The sequence below is a fragment of the Nicotiana attenuata genome, unplaced genomic scaffold, assembly GCF_001879085.1.
Source record: "Nicotiana attenuata strain UT unplaced genomic scaffold, NIATTr2, whole genome shotgun sequence".
In the NCBI taxonomy this organism is placed as follows: Eukaryota; Viridiplantae; Streptophyta; class Magnoliopsida; order Solanales; family Solanaceae; genus Nicotiana; species Nicotiana attenuata.
In genome coordinates this window covers 166,871-190,295 of record NW_017672006.1, presented here as the reverse complement: position 1 = coordinate 190,295, position 23,425 = coordinate 166,871, and the positions used below count along the sequence as shown (strand labels likewise).

General features: G+C 39.2%; 1 protein-coding gene across 1 annotated transcript in view; it reads left to right on the top strand.

Moving 5' to 3' along the window:
* LOC109211296 (protein tesmin/TSO1-like CXC 5) overlaps positions 1–23,425 on the top strand; it is a 32,139-nt gene continuing 8,714 nt past the window's right edge. Inside the window, exons 1-6 of the mRNA XM_019374818.1 lie at positions 1–933; positions 1,782–1,892; positions 16,593–16,770; positions 18,290–18,646; positions 18,938–19,041; positions 19,116–19,210. Coding sequence (XP_019230363.1) covers positions 578–933; positions 1,782–1,892; positions 16,593–16,770; positions 18,290–18,646; positions 18,938–19,041; positions 19,116–19,210 — 1,201 coding nt within the window. The 5' untranslated portion in view covers positions 1–577. The remainder of the gene's footprint in view (positions 934–1,781; positions 1,893–16,592; positions 16,771–18,289; positions 18,647–18,937; positions 19,042–19,115; positions 19,211–23,425) is intronic.

Here is a 23,425-nt window from a genome sequence, read left to right as displayed (position 1 = left end):
GAATCTTAGGTAGCGCATTTCACTCCCTCCAGATTATCATAAGCCACGTGGCGGTAAATGATTTGATGAGTTTTATATTCCAAGCATCCTAGTGTAAAGCAGCCAGTCATCTAACGGTGGATAAGAAAACCTTCCATACTTCTATGAATTTGAGCCGTGAGATTAATTCTCGCGATATTAACCGTAGGATGAGGTTGATGTGACGATCTTACCGTAATTACGAATTGAATTTCAAAAGCTAGAGAGGGAGAAAGGGAGAGACAAAGGCTCTTTCTTCTTCTTTGAAAAGATCCCCTCTTTTCTCCGTCCGTCCATACGTATAGAGGATTTACACGCATGCGTATGTAACTGCGAATCGAGATTTTGTGGATTAAGTTTGAAAATTCCAGCTGATATTGGGGCGATTCTTCTCTTTTCTGTGAATGACTGAATGTCACTGTGTGAATGACATAGCTTCTTACTCTCGGATTTTGAATTTTTAAGATTTTCAATTCTATGAATTTCGAGGAATTTCCGTGAGAATTTCGCAGGAGAATCAGTGAATTTTCGAGGATCTTTTTGTACTATTTGTTTTTGAATGGAGAAAACTGAGGGAGGGGATTTCCCTCCAAAGAAAGCTCAAACGGAGCCGGCAGATACAGCGGCTAGTGCTCACTTGGTAACGGATTATCCGGCGAAGAAGCTAGCGAGGCAGCTGGATTTCACGGGATTCGGGGGAGCTGCGGCGGCGGCTTTGCCGGAACAAGCTAAGCAGATTCAACAGCAGGTAATGAAGTCTGGTCAGTTACCAGTGTCGATGAAGTCAACACAGATGACAAGGCCACAATTACAGACACAGACACAGGCACTGCCGCAATCGCAGCAACAACATATACTGTTGATGCCGATGCAACAAACTCCAGTGCTGCCTCCTCATCCTTCAATAGGACCTGTGTAAGTTTAGCCTGCAATTCGCGAGAAATTTCCAGCTTTTCTTTTTTTTTTTTTGGGGGGGGGGGGGGGAGGGATAATAAATATCGTTCTATTGAGCTAAATTCGTTATTGAAGGTAGGTGCTTGAATAAATGTTTTCACAAATTCTAATGCAATTGTTTGAAGTCCACCCGAGCAGCCTTTTTGAGCTCGTATTAACAGATTTTGACATTCCCTTCACCAAACATATGGCTGTCCATCTCCAACATTGATGTAACTATGACAGATTATTTGGCACTAATACCTAGACATGTTTCTGAGCTTTGTTTCTTGTATTGTATATTTCACTAGGATTTTATTAGAGTTTGGCTGCTTCTATAGATTTGTTGATTAGCTAGGCATTCTATGAATTCAGAAACAGAAAAGCTCATTTCTTGCAAGCCAGGGGAACTGTGGGATGTGCTCGAAGGAACTATTAAATAAGAGTTGTGTTCTCCCTTCTTTCTGTTTTCTCACATGGTATAATAGCAGGCAGAGGTCCCGATTTCAATTCTCACCACCCAACCATTAAGAATTTTCAATTGCTTGGCTCATGAAAAAGGAAAAGAATTAGGCCAACACGTGAGGGGGTGTATTGAGACATTAATTAGTTAAATAAAACCTGCGTTCTCTCTTCTTTCTCACATATGATCTTTGACAACTGATGCTAATCTATTAGGATACTGCGTGTGGTGTTATTTGTTATTCATATTCGAGGCTATCCACTTCTTTCACCTCCCATGTCTAGCAAAGAGGAGGAGGGGGAGGCATGTAGTGTTCTCTAGCAACACTTGTGAGATCTGTATATCCTAATACACTTCCTCTTTCCAGGAAACCTGAATCACCAAAAGCCAGGTCAAGGCAAAGTGCCAATGAAGCAAAAGATGGTACACCTAAAAAGCCAAAGCAGTGTAACTGCAAACACTCTCGATGTTTGAAGTTGTAAGTACTTCCTCCTTTCATGCACAATATATGTAGAATCTCCTACCAATATTTATGGCTAATAAATGAAGGTTTATTGAACTAGCTCCCAGATTAGGAAGGCCATTACTTAGTAATGATTTAAACTGGACCTGATAAGCTTTGGGATATCTTTTATTTTGTCCCTTTCTCATATCGCACGCAGTTAACTTGAGATAGTGACAGCATAAAACCCCTCTAACTTTTCAGCATCCATTGTCTTTAGCCTGTGGTGGGAGTATTTTTGCTGTTTCCATTGCAACTATGACTTCTCTATCAGAAACAAGGTAGACTTTTTCTTGTATATTGTTATGTTTTGCTAACCACCTCTGAAGAGGCAAGCTCCAAGTAGGAAACTAATGAAAGAAGGAAAAGCTCCAAGTAGAGCAATAAAAAGAAGGAAAAGCTCCAAGTAGGAAAGCAATGAATGGAAGATGGAAAAGCTATATATTAATTAAATACCTTTTGTTCAATATTTTAGAGAAGGCAAAGAAAGAAATGTAATCATCATTTATAGAAGAAAAAACCTGTTGTGTAGCCTGCATGTAATCCAACAACAGAAGCAATAGGAATCTAGGTAGAAGTTCTTTCCTTAGAAAACATGATCATTGAGAGAGATTCTTCCAATTGGTCTAATGATTTAGTGTTGCTTGGCTTACTAGGCTTATCTTGGACCTGAGTGCAGTTTATATTTTGCTATTAAAATCTTTGACATTAAAATATTGCTTTGCCTTTGAAAGGGATATTTATTTGGAGGCTAAAGGCCCAAGGAGGCACTATGAGTTGGAAAAACGGTTCCACTAAATTGAGGCATGAGTGGAAGTATATAGAAGGGGAATAGGGGTTCACCTTAGTTTAAAATTTTGTGCAAAAAGTATTATACTATTTTCCCTGCATGTTGACGAATTTCTGTCCTTTGAAGTGGATTTATCATATTGACTAATACAACTATGTTTTTATAAGCCAGATAACACAACGATTTCCTTTGTTGAGTCATAAATTGCACAATTCCCAACAAGAAGGGGATTGAGAATTGGAAAATAAAAGGAGAAATGAGGCTGTTTGTAGACATCGTTTTTCCTTTTTGTGTCTTTAGCATGTTCAATCACTTGCTCAATCAAATCAATAATACCTTAATCCCAAACAAAGTTGGGATCAACTATATGAATCCTCTGCAATCATTCTCATCTGCAATTGTTTATAGCTTTCCACTCTATTTGTGCCCAAATAATTTAAACTTGTCCACACTTTTCACTTAGACACTTCATTTTAAGGTTGTTCCATCTAAACACTCCAACCACATCTCAAATGTGTCATCTAGACACAACTTGGTGATGTGGCATAGTGCGTGTATTGCATTATTTTTCAGAGCGTGAGAGAATAATTTTTCCTTCTAATTCTTTTCTCTTTTTTTCTTCTCCTATTCGTTCACACACAGTCATCTCTTTCTTCGCACACCAGGTCAGTGCCTTCCTATCTTTTCTTTCACAATGTTTTGCTCCTCTTTTTTGTTCTTTATTTGCTATTGTCACCCCCACAAAATGAAGAAAAGCTGCCTGTTTCAAATTTACACAGAGAAGCATGGAGAAGCAATAGTAATTTCAAAATAGAAAGGGAATACATAATAATGCATTTACTGAATAGTCCATGTTCGTTTCTTTGCATTTGCAAACCTGGGACAATATTAAACTTTGTGACTTGAATCAGAAGAAAAATCACATTTACATCTCAAAAAATTTTCGGCGAAGCTTCATTTTTTCGGGCGAAGTTTCATGAATCTAAAGAAGAAACAAATCATATTTGGATCTTTCAAAATTTTTTCACCGAAAGCTCCAACGTGAAGAAGAAGAAGAAAGAAAATGACCAAATTTCTAGAGAAGAAAACAGTTGGAAAAGAAATGGCTGGTAATTGATTTTTTCCGGGAAAAGAAATGGCCGGAAAATGACCAACATAATGTAAGTGTACAATAAGAACTAAACCTTAATGTCAACTTGTTGATATTGCTAGTTTGGATACTTTGCTTCCATTATATTTTGTCCTTAGCTAAGCCTGCATGATTCCGAAAGGTTGTATGTCTCTGAGAAAACTTCCTTCCATTTGATTTTAGATCTATCTTGTCCCCTTTTAGCACCTTTAACCATCATAAGGTCGTGCCTGTAAACCAGTCCATTGGAATCTATGACATAGCCAAACCATTTTATGTAACCTTCTCTAATTTGTCCTCTATGTGTGCTACTTGCATTCTCTATCTGGTCTGATTATTTTCAACCAAGAACTTAATAATTTACTACATTTTAAGAAATTCTAGAAAATTTTGATTGAAGATTTCTTTGGTAATTTTGCTGAAGGATGAATGATCGTGAGATATGGTGCTGGAGGGTGATTGATTGTGAGATATAATCAATCCTACCAATCAACTCTCATGATCAATTTGATTAGATGTCTTGTACAGCTAATTTGGTGAAATGCTCAAGCGCAGTAAAATTGCATTTGCAATTTTGCAGCAGTCTCTGCACATTATTTTCTTGTCTATCATAGTAAGGACTGATTTTATAGTCTTTGTATTTGTCGATGTGTGCATGTGCATGGTGGCGGGGTTTATAGAAAAGGAATTACTTGCTTTGGGATCAATAGTTGCCTAGTTACTCACGCTTTTAGATTGACATGGATTAGCATTCTCTTGTAACAAAAGAATACAAATCATCATATGGAATTTGATAATCAGTTCCCTGTAATTGACGGCGTTCTTTGAAGTGATATTCCATATTTAACTTGTTATTTTGAATGGATTATTCATGTTCACTTATTCTGGTCCTCCATGTTGGAAGGTCTTGGATTGAAAATTGATCTAGTTCATCTTATTTGAAGTCTCATGAGGAGTTCTGCTGTGTTTTAACTCTTACAAGCCTACCCTTGGATTAGCGAAATGAGCTCCTATGACTACATTGATGATATCCGGACATTATTTTCTTTCGCCACTGAAGGACATAAACATCACAAGTTGTATCTTTTTAACAAATGGTGGTTTTGTATAATCCTTCTCCTTCTGTCCGTTGTCACAATCAAATCATTCAGCAGACATAAAACAGAAGCTACCTGTTGCTGATTCTGATAAATAGAATAGATAGTTATGTAAATAACCTTAGTCCCACATAGAATAGGAGCAGAATATGTCTTGTATATAGTTATAAATAGGGCAATTGTAAACACTTAATAGAGTACATCAATAAAATATATTTTTCTCCCGTGCTTTCTCACATGGTATCAGAGCATCAGTGAGGAAAACTCGTTGTGCGTCATTCCAGCGACATCCGGGAACAAAGAACTCAATCACCATGCAATTTTCCGGTGACCTAAGTGACTAATTTGCGTCATCTCACGTTTGGTGAGCGTCGTGCACAAACCAACACCACCATTAGACTCGGAAAACTCCGGCGACCAAGCCCTACTCAGATTCTTCTGCAACAGATAGCTCACGTGCCTCCACGCGCTTGTCAGATCTGTGACTCCGCCGGCTCACCTGTCCCACGCGCCGGCGCGTGCGTGCTTCTCCGGCCTTTTTTAGCCGAGCTTCTTCAGGACAGCTTGTTTACAAGGCAATTCCGACCCTACCAAGCCTGTTTACATCTAATTTCGACGACCTTTTTTTCTCGGTGAGCTATTTGAAGTTTCCGGTGACTGTTCCGGTGGCTAGTTCCTTTTTCTAGCAAGCCACAATTTCTGGGAGCTATAGTGGTGGTAGACCTCTCTTTAATCCAAACCATACAACTTTTAGTCAAGAATTTGAGAAATTGGTTGTAGCAAAATGAGATGCAATACTATGAAAAGTTGTATGGTTTGAATTGAAGAGAGGTTTAGCAACACTATAGCTCCCAGAAATTGTGGCTTGCTAGAAAAGGAACTAGCCGCTGGAACAGTCATCGGAAACATCAAATAGATTACCGGATGGTTTCTATTATCACGCCCCAACCTCAGGAAGTGCGACCGGCGCTCAACCGAGTGGACTCGATCGAGCAAGCCTGTTAGACACTTTCTACCGGACTCACTTATGATCAAGAGAGGGCATGTTTTCATTAATTAGACATTAAGAAGATCACGTATACATTACTAAATCATTTCATTAGTTACATCATTGTTAAGTTTCAAAATACACACATTCTATTCTTATTATAGAGTGGAACAAGAGTCTAAAACACAACATAATCCGTTGACCTTTCTAACACCCATATACAACCCACATAGTGTCTACGGAGCCTCTAAAGATACAAAAGAGTGTTAAGATAGTGCCGGCGACAAGGCCTCGGCTTTACCTCAAAACGTGACAACATTATGAACAAGAGATACCATACATGACCTCGGGATGAAATGGGGCTCACCGAGTCCGCTGGGAAGAGGATGAACCACTATCTGTTATCAACACTGTCCGCTATGGAACCACCTGCATCCATTTAAAGATGCAGCGCCCCCGGCAAAAGGGACGTTAGTACTGTCGAATAGTACTAGTATGTAAACTAAACACCATCTCAATAGAATGAATAGTAATACAGGGGAAACAGTCAAGAATTCAATATAAGCTTCAAATAACACTAAAACATCAAGTTAAGAATCACATAGATTTTCAAGTCAATTTCCACGTTATTAGGTTGGGTGATTTTTAGTGTCGATATGCCACAATCCACAATACCACCGTGTTCTTACACGGAGTCCGATCTCGACCCAATCGGCGAGGTCATCTCATTTGAGACATCAACTATATCCACAATTTCAATTACCAATTCAGCATATTTACCACCATGTGTACGGCATGACGTCCGATCACGGCCCGATCGGCTAGGCCATCGCAACCTTTTCCATAGCTTGATGCTTGAGGTTTGGTCCTATCAATTCAGCTTCCCCAGTCTCGAACCACCCAATGAGAGACCTACATCTCTTACCATATAGCGTCTCAAATGGTGCCATCTGAATACTAGCATGATAGCTGTTGTTGTAATCAAATTCTATGAGTGGCAAATGATCATCCCAGCTACCCTTGAAGTCAAGAACACAAGCACGCAACATATCCTTAAGCGTTTGAATAGTCCGCTCTGCCTGCCCGTCAGTCTGTGGATGAAAGGCTGTACTAAGATTCACTTGAGTACCTAAACCTTGCTGAAATTTCTTCCAAAAGTTAGCTGTGAACTGAGCTCCTCGATCTAAAATGATAGAAATTGGAGTGCCATGCAGCCTGACTATTTCCTTAATATACAACCGAGTCTACTGTTCTGCTGTTTTGGTAGACTTAGCTGGCAAGAAGTGTGCTGATTTCGTGAGTCGATCCACAAAAACCCGAATTGAGTCAAATTTGCTTGGAGTGCGCGGTAGTCCTACCACAAAGTTCATATTAATCATTTCCCACTTCCACATTGGAATTTCTATGTTCTGAGCCAACCGACCGGGCCTTTGATGCTCGGCCTTCACTTGCTGACAACTTGGACATTTTGCTACAAAGTCCACTACATTCTTCTTCATGTCATTCCACCAATAGATTTCCTTGAGATCATGATACATCTTCGTAGAACCTGGGTGCACGGAATATCTGGAAGTGTGAACTTCAGCCATGATTCTTACCCGAAGACCATCTACATTTGGGACACATAGTCGCCCTTGGTAACGTAGTGTAGCATCATCCATGCCAAGAGAAAAAGTTGTGGTCTTGTGTTTATGAATCCCCTCCTTCAGCTGTACCAACAATGAATCATTGTATTGCTTCTTCTTGACCTCCGCCACAAGCGATGATTCAGCCCTATGCTGCACAATTACCCCTCCTTCATTAGAGTCCGCAAGACGAAATCCCAAACTAGCCAACTGGTGAACCTCCCTGGTAAACGGTCTTCGGCATACCTGTAAGTGAGCCAAACTACCCATAGATTCCCGGCTAAGTGCATCCGCCACAACATTGGCTTTTCCTGGGTGAGATAGACGATGTCGTAGTCTTTGAGTAACTCAAGCCATCTTCTCTGCCTCAGATTCAACTCCTTCTGTTTGAAAATATATGTAAGGCTTTTGTGGTCCGTGAATACATCCACATGGACCCCATACAGATAATGACGTCAAATCTTCAATGCAAAAACCACCGCCGTAAGTTCTAAGTCATGTGTTGGATAGTTCTTCTCATGTTTCTTGAGTTGTCTAGAAGCATAAGCTATAACCTTGTCGTGTTGCATTAATACACACCCAAGCCCGATCCTTGAAGCATCGCAAGATACCACAAACCCATCTGTACCTTCTGGCAGTGTCAACACCGGCGCCGTAGTCAATCTCGATTTCAACTCCTGGAAGCTCTTTTCACAAGCATCGGACCATTGGAACTTAACCGCTTTCTGAGTCAATTTAGTGAACGGAGAGGCAAGAGTAGAGAACCCCTCCATAAACTTCTTGTAGTACCCTGCTAAGCCCAAGAAACTGCGAATCTCGGTTGGCGTTGTAGGTCTAGGCCAATTCTTCACCGCTGAAATCTTTTGAGGATCAACCTTAATTCCTTCGCTGGAGACGACATGACCCAAAAATGTGACAGATTCAAGCCAAAATTCACATTTCAAAAAACTTTGCATACAACTGGTGCTGACGAAGAGTCTGCAGAACTACCCTGAGGTGATCGGAATGATCCTCTCGACCCCGTGAATATACAACGATATCGTCAATGAATACTATCACAAAGGAGTCAAGAAAAGGCTTGAAAACCCGATTCATATGATCCATGAAAGCTGCCGGGGCATTTGTTAGCCCAAAAGACATTACCAGAAATTCAAAGTGCCCGTACCGGGTCCTGAAGGCTGTTTTCGGAATATCCTGCTTTCTGATCTTCAATTGGTGATACCCTGAGCGTAAATCAATTTTGGAGAAGTACCTAGCGCCCTGTAGTTGATCAAACAAATCATCTATTCTTGGTAGGGGTACTTATTTTTGATTGTGACTTTGTTGAGTTGCCGGTAGTCAATACACATCCGTAGCGACCCATCTTTCTTTTTACAAAGAGAACCGGTGCGCCACAAGGCGACACACTCGGTCGGATGAAGCTCTTCTCTAACAAATCCTTCAATTGTTCCTTTAGCTCCTTCAATTCTGCCGGTGCCATTCTATTAGGTGGAATAGATATGGGCTGCATGCCTGGCATCACATCAATCCCAAAACCAATCTTACTGGCTGGTGGAATCCCAGGGAGCTCATGGTGGAATCCCAGGGAGCTCATCTGGAAAGACATCCGGAAATTCATTCACAACCGGCACAGATTCAAGTGTAGGTGCCTCAGCACCGTGTCCGTGACCCGGGCCAAATTTTCAGGTTTTTAGGTAAGATTTTACGGGGCCTTACTTCTCTACCGGGTTATATTGAGTTACTTCTGTACAAAGCATGTAAACAGACATCTTCAGAGATAGCTTCCGTTGTTCAAACAGGTAGTAGCATGACTTGTGGCTCCCAATCTTCAACCTCCGAGTCTTGGGTCATTGATTCAGGTGCATCCGATCATATTTCTGGTAACAAATCTCTTTTCACAACTGCTTCATGTTCTCAATCTCTTCCCACAGTCACAATGGCCAACGGGTGTCAAACCGTGGCAATTGGAATTGGTCAAGCAAGTCAACTTCCTTCCTTACCTTTATATTCAGTTCTTTATGTCCCCGATAGTCCTTTTAATCTCATAGCCGTTAGTCGCTTAGCCAAATCACTTAAATGCTCTATTTTATTTCTTGATGACCTTGTTTTTATACAGGGGCGTAGTACGGGGCGAATCATTGGTACCGAGCGTGAATCGAATGGACTTTATTACCATATCTGCAAAACCACATGGACTCACATCTTGTCTTCTTTCAACAACTTGTCATGTTACTGATTCACCAGATTTATTACATAAACGGTTAGGACATCCCAGTTTGTCAAAACTTTAGAAAATGGTACCTGGTTTATCTCACTTGTCCACTCTAGAGTGTGAGTCATGTCATCTCGGTAAGCATACTCGCTCTCATTTCCCTCGGCGTCTTGATAATCGAGCAGAGTCACCTTTCATTTTAGTCCATTCAGATGTTTGGGGTCCTAGCTGGGTCAGTTCTACCTTGGGATTTCGTTACTTTGTCGGTTTCATTAATGATTATTCCAGGTGCACTTGGATATTTTTGATGAAAAATCGATCAGAGTTGTTTTCTATTTTCCAGACCTTCCACGCAAAATTTAAAATCAATTTGGGGTTTCTATCCGCACATTTCGTAGTGATAATGTCCTAGAGTATCTGTCTTCCCCCATTTCAGTAGTTTATGAAATCTCATGGGATTATTCATCAAACATCTTGTCCGTACACATCCCAACAAAATGGGGTAGATGAAAGAAAGAATACACATCTTATTGAAACTGCTCGTACCCTACTCATACAATCTCATGTTCCATTGCGTTTTTGGGGGATGCCATTCTTACACCTTGCTATCTTATTAATCGCATGACATCCTCAGCTATCCGGAATCAAGTTCCATTGTCTGCTTTGTTTCCGCACTCACCTTTGTTCTCTCTTCCACCCCGTGTCTTTGGGAGCACGTGTTTTGTTCATAACCTTACTCCAAGAAAAGATAAGTTAGCTTTTCGTGCTCTTAAGTGCGTATTTCTAGGTTACTTGAGAACACAAAAGGGATATTGATGCTATTCACCTGACCTCCAATGGTTCCTCACGTCTGCTGATGTTACCTTCTTTGAAACCCAATCATACTTCACAGGTCCAGGTAATCACTTGGATATTTCTGAAGTGTTACTAGTTCCATCTTTTGGAGCTTCAATCACTATCTCCCATTCATCTTCCTCTACAACTCCATCTCCACCACCTACAGTTCTAGTTCCAGACTCCTGACCAGTGTTTTTGAGAGCGCAAAGCGCAAAAAAGCGACAAGGGCTCGCCTCGCTTCAAAAGCGAAGCGCACGCTTTATTAAAGTGAAGCGCAATTCTTAAAAAACATAATGTAAAATTATAAATAATCAAAAACATCAATTTAAATACTTAAAATTAGGTACTAGGTACCACCAAATCATCCACAAACCATCCACAAACCATAGGACAAGCAAAATCAAAGCTACTAAATTACTAGAAGTCAATCAACATCTTATTCTTCTACTCTTCTTCTTCTTCAAGATTGTCAAAATCTTGAATTCCTCTAGTATCTTCATATTGCTCGTCATCTTCTTCTTCCCCCTCCTCTTCATGATCACTTTCCTCTTCATCAATTAGGGATAGGGATCGACTTGTAGTAGCCACACTTTTTCCCTTCCTAATAGAGCTTGAACTTGGAGTATATCTCCTTAAACCATAAGGATTCTCCCCAACTCCACTACCAACCGCAACATCACCCCAAGTGAAATCGGAGTCGCCTTCAAATACTTCTTCATCTTCACAATTTTCGGGGACTCCGGTTAGCCACTCATTAGCCTCATCAATATTGTCCAAAAGAATTGGATCAATTATATTGCGGTGGTTGTACCGACGCCTCAATGCTCTATTGTATTTTATAAACACTAGATTATGGAGGCGCTTCAAGGTTAGTCGATTCCTTTTCTTTGTATGAATCTGCAAAAAAGATGTGTCAACTAATTAGTATTTAGTAGGAGTTTGGACAATTGAGATATAATCTACTTTATCTCAAAACACGAAATAATTCTTTTTATTTCTCACGTGTTCAAAAACACTCCAGTTCCTTTCACATCCGGATGAGCTACAAGTTAAGCTTAGAACTTTGATGGCGAAAGCCTGTAACTCCGGAGTCTCTACACCATATTGGTCCCACCATTCAACTATAGAAGTCAAAAAAATATTCAAGAGTTAATAAGTATAAAAAATACATTGAAGTTAGAGCTATAAAATAAAGAAACACTTGGTCACCTGGCGACTTCGTCGTTCTTTGTTTAATAGCAAGTCGAAGCTTAAAAAGTCCTTCAGCTGCCTTGTAAGTAGCAAACTAATCTACTATCTTTTCTTGCAAGTCTTCATCTGGGTTCAACTTGATAACAACCTGATGGAATCCTGTCCACACTTCTTTAGCCAATGAATTCTTCTCATGCTGCTCATAAAAGAGTGATGGGTTCAGAATAAGTCCAACTGCATGCAAAGGTCTATGAAGTTGCTCATCCCATCCTTGCAATCAATAATCTGAAAGACCTTTGCATATTTTTGCTCATCACTGAATGATGCTTGAATAGTCTCCTTGGCCCTATCCATAGCTTCATAGAGGTAGCCCATTGATGATTTTGCCTCCCCATCCACCAAACGGAGTACTTTAACCAAAGGGCCACCAATTTTAAGAGCATGAAGGACATTATTCCAAAAAGAATAAGAAAGAATAATGCGTGCAACCTCTTTCCCCGCACTTTCCTTTGCAAATTTACTCCTGCTCCATTCCTCTGAGTGACCATCTTTCTCAAATTGTCTTTTTGACAGTGGAGACTACGCAAAGTCAAGAAAGCAATGGCGAACCTTGTCTTGCCCGGTTTCACCAAAAATTTTTTTGCATGGTGAATCTTCTCATCATATTCATAACAAGGGCCGCTGACAAATATAAGAATGTAATCTAACGCCCTGGCCAAAAACTGTAGAGATAGGGTCTTTCCTTGAAAATATCCCCGAACATCAAGTTGATACAATGAGCCGCACATGGAGTCCAATAGACATTCTTGTACGCTCCTTCAATCATGCCACCCGCTTTCACATTTTCACTTGCATTATCAGTGACCACTTGAACAACTTTGCTTGGACCAATCTTTTCGATAGTGTTCTGAAACAAGGTGAACATTTTGATGTGGTCGGTGGATGAGTCACTAGCATCAATGGACTCAAGAAACAAACTTCCCCGGGGAGAATTCACCAACACATTAATAATCATTTTCCCCGTTCTTGCCGTCCACTTGTCCATCATAATGGAGCAGCCGTACTTGTTCCACACAACTTTATGCTCCTCAACAATTTTATTAGTCTCCTCCACTTCCTTATTTAGATAAGGACCTCTTATTTCATGGTAAGTGGGAGGCTTCATTCCAGGTCCGTATTGACCAACGACCTCAATAAAGTCTCCAAAAGTGTCATAGTTGACACAATTGAAGGGGAGCCCAGCATCATAGACCCATCGTGCAAAAGCTCTAACTGCACGATCCCTCAAAATGTCTTTAGCAATTTTTTGTACATCTTTTCCACCGCCCTTTGCTCCCGGCTTATTTGAGAAGTAGCAATCTATAGGACCTTTAGTCGATGATCCAAGGCTTGACCCATCTCTTCCCCGTTTTGTTGGAAGTGACAATTCTTCAATATCGTCATCATCATCATCATCATCATCAAGATTGGTCACCATTGGTTGATGAACCATTTGATTTTTTTGCTCCTTTTTCTTCTCAACAAAATTCTTTATTTCTTCCCTCACCTCCGGTGGACATTTCGGACAACTTGTGACGTTTCTATCGCCACCAATTAGATGGTATTTAAAGCGATAAATTCCACCCGTTGTAATCTTGTTGCAAAACTTGCATACAACATTTGTATGCTTCTCATTAACTCTCTCGCCATATCGCCAAGCCGGGTCTCTTTCGAACTTTGAGACATTTTAATATCTCTATTAAGATATAAGAAAAACATAATCAATAAACTGAAAATACATATAATATATATAATAATTAATTATATAAACTGAAATATACATTTAAAAAATCACATAAACTAAAAATAATACATATATATAATTAATTTTATATCCTGAAATATAATAATAATTTAATTTTATATGCTGAAATATAATAATAATTTAATTGTATATGCTGAAATATAATAATAAATGAAATACATATAATAATTAAATATATATGCTGAAAATATACACAAACGAAAAGGAAAAAGAAAGAAAAAATTGTTCCTTAGTCCTTACTCTGTTCTGGACTGGAGAAACAGAGAAAGAAAGAAAGAAGAAGAATGAAAAAAAAACGAGAAGAACTGAAGAACTGAAGAAGAAAGGAGAAAGGAGAAGAAGAAATTACTTGGGTCAGCAATGGCGAGTGTCGCGAGCGAGAAAGGAGAACTCGAGCGAGAGAGAAAGCGTCAGCAATGGCGTCTCTGCTTTTGGATTTCAGCTTCAGCAGGTAAAAAACCCTAGGTTTTATGAGTCAACTCTGTTTTGTCGAAGGGGAAGGGGTTTTTGGTCGATTTAGGGTCTGTTTTGTCTAATAAAATAACAGACCCAAAGTTTTTTTTTAAAAAAAAGACCCCCTGCGCTTTTCTGGAAAGAAGCGATCGCTTCATCGCTTTATCCGCTTCGTCGCTTCATCGCCTTCTCCTGTGAAGCGCTCGCTTTCTCAGATCGAGTCGCCTCAGTGTGCTGGAAGCGACAATAGGTCGCGTCGCGTCGCTTCACGCTTAAAGCGACGAAGCGCGCGCCTTTCTAAACACTGCTCCTGACTTATCATCGTCGTCCGCGCCCAACATCAGGCCCAGCTGATTCACTTCCTGCACCTGACCCTACTAATACTGCGGACCTGTCTCCTCTTAGTTAATCGATTGCACTGCCGAAAGATATACGGTCCACACTAATCCTAATCCTCATTATGTTGGTTTAAGTTACCATCGTCTGTCATCACCCCATTATGCATTTGTATTATCTTTGTCCTCTGTTTCCATCCCTAAGTCTACAGGTGAAGCATTGTCTCATCCAGGATGGCAACAAACTATGATTGACGAGATGTCTGCTTTACATACGAGCTGTACTTGGGAGCTTGGTCCTCTTCCTTCGGGTAAATCTACTATTGGTTGTCGTTGGGTATATGCAGTCAAAGTTTGTCCAGATGACCAGGTTGATCGACTTAAGGCTCGTCTTGTTGCCAAAGGGTATACTCAAATATTTGGGCTTGATTTTAGTGATACTTTCTCTCCCGTGGCTAAAATAGCATCAGTCCGCCTTTTTCTATACATGACTGTTGTTCGCCATTGGCCTCTCTATCAGTTGGACATTAATAATGTTTTTTTTTCACGGTGACCTTGAGGATGAGGTTTATATGGTGCAACCATCTGGTTTTATTACTCAGGGGGAGTCTAGTGGCCTTGTATGTCGGTTGTGCCGGTCCCTCTATGGTCTAAAGCAGTCTACTCGAGCCTGGTTTTGTAAGTTCAACACAGTTATTCAGGAGTTTGGCATGATTTGTAGTGAAGTTGATCACTCTGTGTTTATCGGCATTCTGCTTCAAATCTCTGTATTTATCTGGTGGTGTATGTTGATGATATTGTTATTACCGGCAATGATCAGGATGGTATTACTAAGTTGAAGCAACATCTCTTTCAGCACTTTTAGACTAAAGATCTGGGGAGATTAAAATATTTTCTGGGTATTGTGGTCTCTCAGTCTAGCTCAGGTACTGTGATCTCACAATGGAAGTATGCTTTAGACATTCTTGAGGAGACAGGAATGATAGGCTGTAGACCTGTCGACACTCCTATGGATCCGAATTCTAAACTTCTGCCAGGACAGGGTGAGTTACTTAGCGATCCTGCAAGATATATGCGGCTGGTTGGTAAATTAAATTACCTCACAGTGACTAAACCTGACATTTCCTTTCATGTGAGTGCGGTGAGTCATTTTATGGATTTTCTCTGTGATAGCCATTGGGATGCAGTTGTCCGCATTCTTCGATATATAAAATCAGCTCCAGGCATATGGTTATTGTTTGAAGATCGAGACCATGAGCAAATTGTTGGATATTCAGATGCTGACTGGGCAGGATCACCTCCTGATAGACGTTCTACATCTTGATATTGTGTTTTAGTAGGAGGTAATTTAGTGTCTTGGAAGAGCAAGAAACAGAATGTGGTTGCTTGGTCTAGTGCAGAAGCAAAATATCGAGCAATGGCCGTGGCAACGTGTGAGCTACATTTGCTCAAGGAGTTGAAATGTAGTGAAATAAGCAAAATGAAACTTGTGTGTGATAATCAAGCTGTCCTTCATATTGCATCAAATCCGGTGTTCCATGATATAACTAAACACATTGAGATTGACTCTCACTTCATAAGAGAAAAGATACTTTCAGGAGATATTGCTGCAAAGTTTGTGAAGTCGAATGATCAGTTTGCAGATATTTTCACCACGTCCCTCACTGGTCCTCGTATTTGTTACAAATGTAACAAGCTTGGTACATATAATTTGTATGCGCCGGCTTGAGGGGAGTGTTAGATAGTTATGTAAATAACCCTAGTACCACATAGAATAGGAGCAGAATATGTATTGTATATAGTTATAAATAGGGCTATTGTAATCACTTAATAGAGTACATCAATAAAATATATTTTTCTCCTGTGCTTTCTCACAGAGGTCTCAATATATTCCTGTTTGCCATTGCTTCTTAGCCTTTTCCTTTTTGAGATCCCAGTTTTACATGATGGTATTAGGGGATATGCAGGTTTTTTCTTCTTTAGGGATGGTTAAGTGTCTTCTAGACGACAACTTCTTTTGTTAGGTAATTATCTGTTTTTGTTCTTTGCTTTTGGCAGCACAGTTTTTCCTTTTCTTTTTCCCTTCAGTTGCTCAACCGTTATCCAGATCTTTTGCTGAAAATGTTTGCATGAATTGAAATCCTGGCTACCATTACATATGCATTGTGATTATCTTTGATTGCTTCTATATATTTTTTGTTAAATTTTGGGTCAGGTATTGTGAATGCTTTGCTTCTGGCATATACTGTGATGGGTGCAACTGTGTCAATTGTCATAATAATGTCGAAAATGAGCCTGCTAGGCGAGAGGCAGTTGAAGCTACTTTAGAGCGTAATCCGCATGCATTCAGGCCTAAAATTGCCAGCAGTCCACACGGAGTTCGAGAAAATAGGGTATTCTTTTAAATTTAAGCAAATTCATGGATGATGCATCATTAAAATATTAAGCACTGATGAAATTATCCTTATTTTAATTCTGTATGAGGTCTGAAAGTATCTTTGGTATATGGTTCTGGTTGATGTATAGTTTCTTGTCTGTGGAACTGTTTCAAATTTTTTTTTGGGGTGGGGGTGGGGTGGGGGGTGGGGTGGGGTGGGTAAATAAAGTTCTGGTCTTAGTAACAAACTGAAATGGTGCAATACTATATGAAAGTTATGTAACTGGTTTAACCAGAAATATCTATCAAGCTATCCTGGTCATCTATACATGCGGAAATGTTCTCTTTACACCAAAAGAGTAAATGAAATAAAACTATTTTCTTAAACTCTTTACATCCTTTTCATGATTTGGAAAATTATCCTGTTTCTTTTGTTCCAGATAATCCAAAAAGTGCATGATGGTGTGGTTCTCCAAATTACCTTCTCTCTTTGCCAATCTTCTTAACATTCAAGCTCGTGACTGCTTTTCCTAGACTTTAGTAGGACCCAAGAAATATTAAATAACGATAATGCAAGACTTCGAAGCTGATTAGTGATCTTGCAATGCACCCAAAGATCCATTTCATCTCCATTATCCTTTCAGTATTGTATCCCTCAACGCCCACCATGTGAAAAATGTTACTCTTCAATTTAAATGACACACTTTCCTTATTAGTCCGTTCCAGAAAGAATGACATATTTTATATTAAGAAATAATTTAAGTTTAAACTTTTCATTTTAAACACTTTACTCTTAATGAGAAGCTTGACTAGCCATCATATATTTCATGGCACCACAAAACTTTTGTCCCTTAAGCTTTTAGGACAACATATTTCAAAAGTCTTCTTTTTTCTTTAACTTTGTGCCAAGTCAAACTACATCATCTAAATTGAAACGGAGGGAGTACTTTTTTGTTGGCACCTTGGTGAAGGATAAAAAGCGGAATGAACAAAGAAAACTGTTTTTCCTTGTATTTCAATTGTTGTTAGATAAGGCCTCCTGTTATTCTCTAAACTTTGAGAAATTAAGTCAAATATCAGTCTCCAAACTGGTCTATCTAAGAATCAAATGAACTTGGTTAACTGCACGTGCAATGGGGTATTTGTCTAACAGAAGCAAATGAATTTGAGTCATCAAAGTAATAATATTTATTTTTGATGACTAGAGTTTTCTCCTAGTTCGAGGCAGTACGGCAGTATTGTTCTTCTTGTTTCACTTTATGCTTCTTGCTTTGTGTTATTAGTCCTAATTTTTTAGCTTTTCCTGTTTGTGATAGTGTTGATTTCCAAGATGACCTAAGTGATTTTTCTTTTCTTTTCTATAATTTTGTGGATTATCTAGAACTGTTGCATGCAAGAAGTTTCTGAAGAGACGGATCTTGATGCGTTTGCTTGTAATGGATTACAAACAGCAACTGTAATTTGTTGCTGTACTGGAAAAACTTGCATGTCTCTGTCCTCTATGAAATCTTAGAACTGATCTTCAATCTATGCAGGAGGAAGCTGGGGATGGCTTAGTACTGCCAAAGCATAATAAAGGCTGCCACTGCAAGAAATCAGGTTGCCTTAAGAAGTACTGTGAGTGCTTCCAAGCCAACATTCTTTGCTCTGAAAATTGTAAATGCATGGACTGCAAAAATTTTGAAGGAAGCCAAGAGAGGCAGGCTCTTTTCCATGGAGATCATGCCAACAACATGGCATATCTCCAGCAAGCAGCAAATGCTGCTATAACTGGTGCCATTGGATCCTCTGGTTATGGATCTCCTCCAGTGAACAAGAAAAGAAAGGCTCAGGAGCTGTTCTTTGGGTCAATGATTAAAGACCCTGTTCATAGGCTCGGTCAACTTCAGCAGGTAAACAATAACTGTTGTCCAATTCAACTTGACGTGTTTCTCAATTGTGCATGTCATCTTCATAGTCTGGCATGGGATCTGTTCTGATAATAATATAGTAGAATTAAAGGTCATAGGTTTCATTATAAGACATGGAATTTGTAATGAACAACAAGAAATTGTTTTACTTGGTTTTGTGATCATTTATCAGTGTTTCTATGCTATCTAATAAGCAGGAGAAACAACTTGCTGTAGCTCTGGCTTAATATTTGTGATAATAGTTGATTAGTGAACTCAAATCATACCATACAGGAAAGCCAAATCAAAGTTTCAGTTCCACCATCTCCGCTGTCTTCTATTCCTGGTCCTCGCGTTGGTAATGCTGCAGCATTAAGTCCTTCAAAGTTTACCTACCGGTACTGCTAACTACCCTTGAGAAATTAACACCCACTGCTCCTTCAGCAGACTAATTGTTGCCTCATTGTTGTAGGTCTCTGTTAGCAGACCTAATCCACCCACATGATATCAAGGAGCTTTGCTCTGTTTTAGTTGACTATGCATGGGAAGCGGGCAAGATGCTTGCAGGTATACTTTGATGTTTATTAAGAACATGGCTTCATTCATATCTACTTGTATCACCAGTACTTTAAGTATATCTTTCATTGTATTGACTTTCCAGCTTGTTTGCTTTAAGGTTGTTTTGATGATTTTTCCATGGGGTGTACTTACAATTGTTTTTAAGTCTTTTCTTGAATCATCACTGAAGTTTCTTCTGTCTATATTTGTTTATTACTTTAACGGAAAATGTCCAAATATACCCCTGAATTATGTAAAATGGTTCACATTTGCCCTTCGTTAGTAGTTGGGGGCAAATATGTCCTTGCCGTTACTAAAATGGGTCAAATATTCCCTTATTTCAAATGGAAAATTATTAAGGACTGATTATCTTTAATTAGTCTGATAAGCATAGTTTGCTGCTGACGTGGATAAAACTTAGCCCAAATCCTTCGTCTCCTCTTACTCTCTTCCCCATATGAAAAGAACCAAAAAGATACTTCTAGTCAATAACAGCGAGGTAAGAGTTTTCAAGCTTTCATTCCCGTTCAAAGCAGAATATCGAGCAATGGCTATGGCAGCATGTGAGCTAGTTTGGATCAAACAATTGCTCAAACTCAAAGAGTTGAAATTTGGTGAAATCAATCAGATGGAACTTGTGTGTGATAATCAAGCTGCCTTTCATATTGCATCAAATCTGGTGTTCCATGAGAGAACTAAATACATTGAGATTGACTGTCACTTCGTCAGAGAAAAGATACTCTCAGGAGATATTGCTACAAAGTTCGTGAAGTCGAATGATCAGCTTGCAGATATTTTCACCAAGTGTCTCAATGGTCCTCGTATTAGTTATATATGTAACAAGCTCGGTACATATAATGTGTATGCACCGTCTTGAGGGGGAGTGTTAGTTAGTTAGTTGTTATGTAAATAAGCAGTCTTACATGGAATAGGAGTAGTATAGGTATTGTGTATTGTTATAAATAGGGGTACTTGTATTATAGTTAGGGTAGATTAAAAATATAATTTTCCTGTGTCATATTTCTCACACTGCTATTTGCACGAATCTGGAAAATAATCATGCTATTGTGTTAGCGGACATCGCCCCTATAGACAGATTTGGACGGTCAAAAGAATCTGGGCAAGTACCTCCCCTCCTAAAATTGGTTTTTTTATTGGACTGAAACTTTGGTTATGAAAATTGTGGATTTTGAGATGATGGGATGAAGAAAAAGGAAAACAGAATGGTGGCTTTGGTGAGTTGCAGAGTGCTTAAATTGGATGACCAAATTCCACCATTTTCACAACCAAAAAGTTACATCCGGTAAACACTAGTTGAATGAGTGCTAAATTACAATCTACCATTATTAGCGTTTTGGATTTTCTTTGGTTGGAATATATATTTGGTTATGAAAATGGTGGAATTTGAGATGATAGATGAAGAGAAAGAAAATAGATTGGTGGGTTTTGATGAAAGTTATTTTACATAGTAAAATAAATTATACGACCAGCAGTGTGTGAGGAGTAGTTTTAATTTTGGAAATTGGTGATTCAGCTTGGGAAGTGGTTTTTCCAAGAGAATTTTCGATGGTAATGAAGATGATCTATTATTAAAAAATACTTTAAAATAAGATAAAAGTAGACATGGCAAAACTTGGTGATAATTAGTACTAATAATTTTTCCATTTGAAATAAGGGTAAATGTGACCCATTTTAGTAACGGCAAGGATATATTTGCCCCCAACTATTAATGGAAGACATATGTGGACCATTTTACATTGTTCAGGGATATATTTGGACCTTTTCCGTTACTTTAATTATGCCTTTTTCCTTCTTAATACCTGGGATCTATGACCCAAGTAGCAGTACCTTTAATTTTTCTCCGAATCTAATACTAGGTAATAGCTTAAATGGGGTGATAATGTTTAGATTAGATAATACTTTTCTGCCTCTGTACTAAATTGAGATCAAGTAAAAACATTCACCCAAACTGAAAATATCAAACTTTAGAACTATGGAAACCTTAGCTAAATGGGTCATATGTGTGGCATGGACAGCTATTTGAGATTCATTTATGTGTTTAATGCTTTTTATCCATTACTGAGGATTAAACGAAGCTGCTGGTTTTGTTTCTGTTTTTTTTTTTTTTTTGCTACTTTTCTTCTTTTCTTGTGTGGGGATTTAGGATGCGTAGGGATCACCTTAATATGGCCTTCGGGCAGGGTACTAGAGTAGTTTCCATCATGTCAAAGACTTCTTTTCTCTATTTTTTATCTGTCCTGGTTCATTTTCTTTCCCATCTATTTCTTCTGAACAGAACCAAGCAGGAAGAGGACACAAATTTTAAAAAAATGAATGGAAGGAAAAAAAAAAGAGAATGGAAAAGATAGGAAGAACGGGCACAAGAGCAGACTAAAGGAGGGAGACTTAAGTACTGGGGATACTGTAGACATGTTGCTGAAAGTGATCTAGAGATTAGGGAGATCTATATACTTGTTAGATAGTTAATGTACATAGTTAAAGTGTGTATAGTTATGCTTAATGTTAGTGTCGCAGCATTGGGAAAACATGATTATCTACTACGTACATTGTGGATAAAGGGCTCAACATATGACAATTGTTTTCATACATCTCCATAATCGTTTCTCCTGTGTCTTTATTTCTCACGTGGTATGATAGCCTGGTGAAAAATTTCGCGCTATGGAGTCACCAGCGACGTGTCTGGAAAAGGAAAAGCTAGTCAATGCACATTTATTCCGGTGACTTTCAGGGCTGTTTGCGTCAACTATCTGTTTCGTGAGTGTTGTGCGAAAACCAACACTGTCACGGGGTTCGGGACCTTCTGGCGGCCAAAGCCAATAAACCCTTAGACTCAACCTCCAGCCTCTCGTTAACACCACCCCGCATCTCGTCAATAAGAACAATGTCATTAGCAAATAACATATATCGTGACACTTCTCCTTGAATGTGTCGGTCAATGCGTCTATTGCCAAGGAAAATAGAAATGGGCTTAGAGCAGATCCTTGGTGCAACCCTATCACAACCGGAAAGTGTTCCGAGTCTCCTCCCGCCGTCCTAACCCGAGTCTTGGCTTCATCATACATGTCATTAATCACCCTAATATAGGCTACTGGGACCCCTTTAGCCTCCAAACATCTCCAAAGCACCTCTCTCGAGACTTTGTCATAAGCTTTTTCTAGGTCAATGAACACCATATGCAAATCCTTTTTCATCTCCCTATACCGCTCCACCGATCTCCTCACAAGGTGAATGGCTTCCATACTCGAATGCCCCTCTCCCTTGCTTCAACCACCCTCTCCCAAACTTTCATCGTATGACTAAGCAGCTTAAACCTCCTATAATTATTGCAACTTTAGATATCACCCTTGTTCTTATACAGTGGAATCATCGTAAACTAGAACTAATGTAAGAGTTATTATTGAATACTATGTTCTAACAAGTTAGAACACTTAGCTACTAGAACCCTATCTAAACTAGTGGATAATATATATATATATATATATATATATATATATATATATATATATATATATATATATATGTATGTGTGTATATGTATATATATGTAAAATAAAAAAAATATGAGTTTGGGGGGCGTTGTTGTTGCATACAAAGAGAGAATAGTCTACTGCTAGATTTAAGCTATTACATTCTGAAATGTTTCTATAGAAAGTAGTTCCTAGAATGTCAGCCAATAGTGCTTCATTTGCAAACACTAGAAGAACTGGCCCCTTCCTTAGCTAGGATGTTTGCCACTCTAGTTGATTCTCGGTGGCTTACGGCCGGATTCCCCAACCTTGCTAGCAATAACCTGCATGCAGAAATTACGGAGTTATAATAAAGGTTTCCTTTGTTAATCATGTGTATTACCTCCGATGACTCGCTGAGTCAATAGCCTCTTCAAGGGGAGTGAAATTGTTATCCACAGCTAACTGCAACTCCTGCAATCGTGCTAGTAATTTTGATCGAGAGTTAGTGGTGCGTGCTAGACCTTTCATGAAGCCCATTACCTAGTCACCACTGGGGGTATCAAATGGGTAGGTTGAGCCGATTTTGGGCGGTCAAAATAAGCTGAGCAATAAATGGGCGGGTCATTGGCCCCGTCCAAAAGTTTGGGCTGAGATGGGCTGGGTCAAGATGAGCTTAAATTTGGGTCATAGCCCAACCCGCCCAACTCTTACTAAGTTTTAATTAATATGTGTTGTTTTCTTATGAATTGTGTAA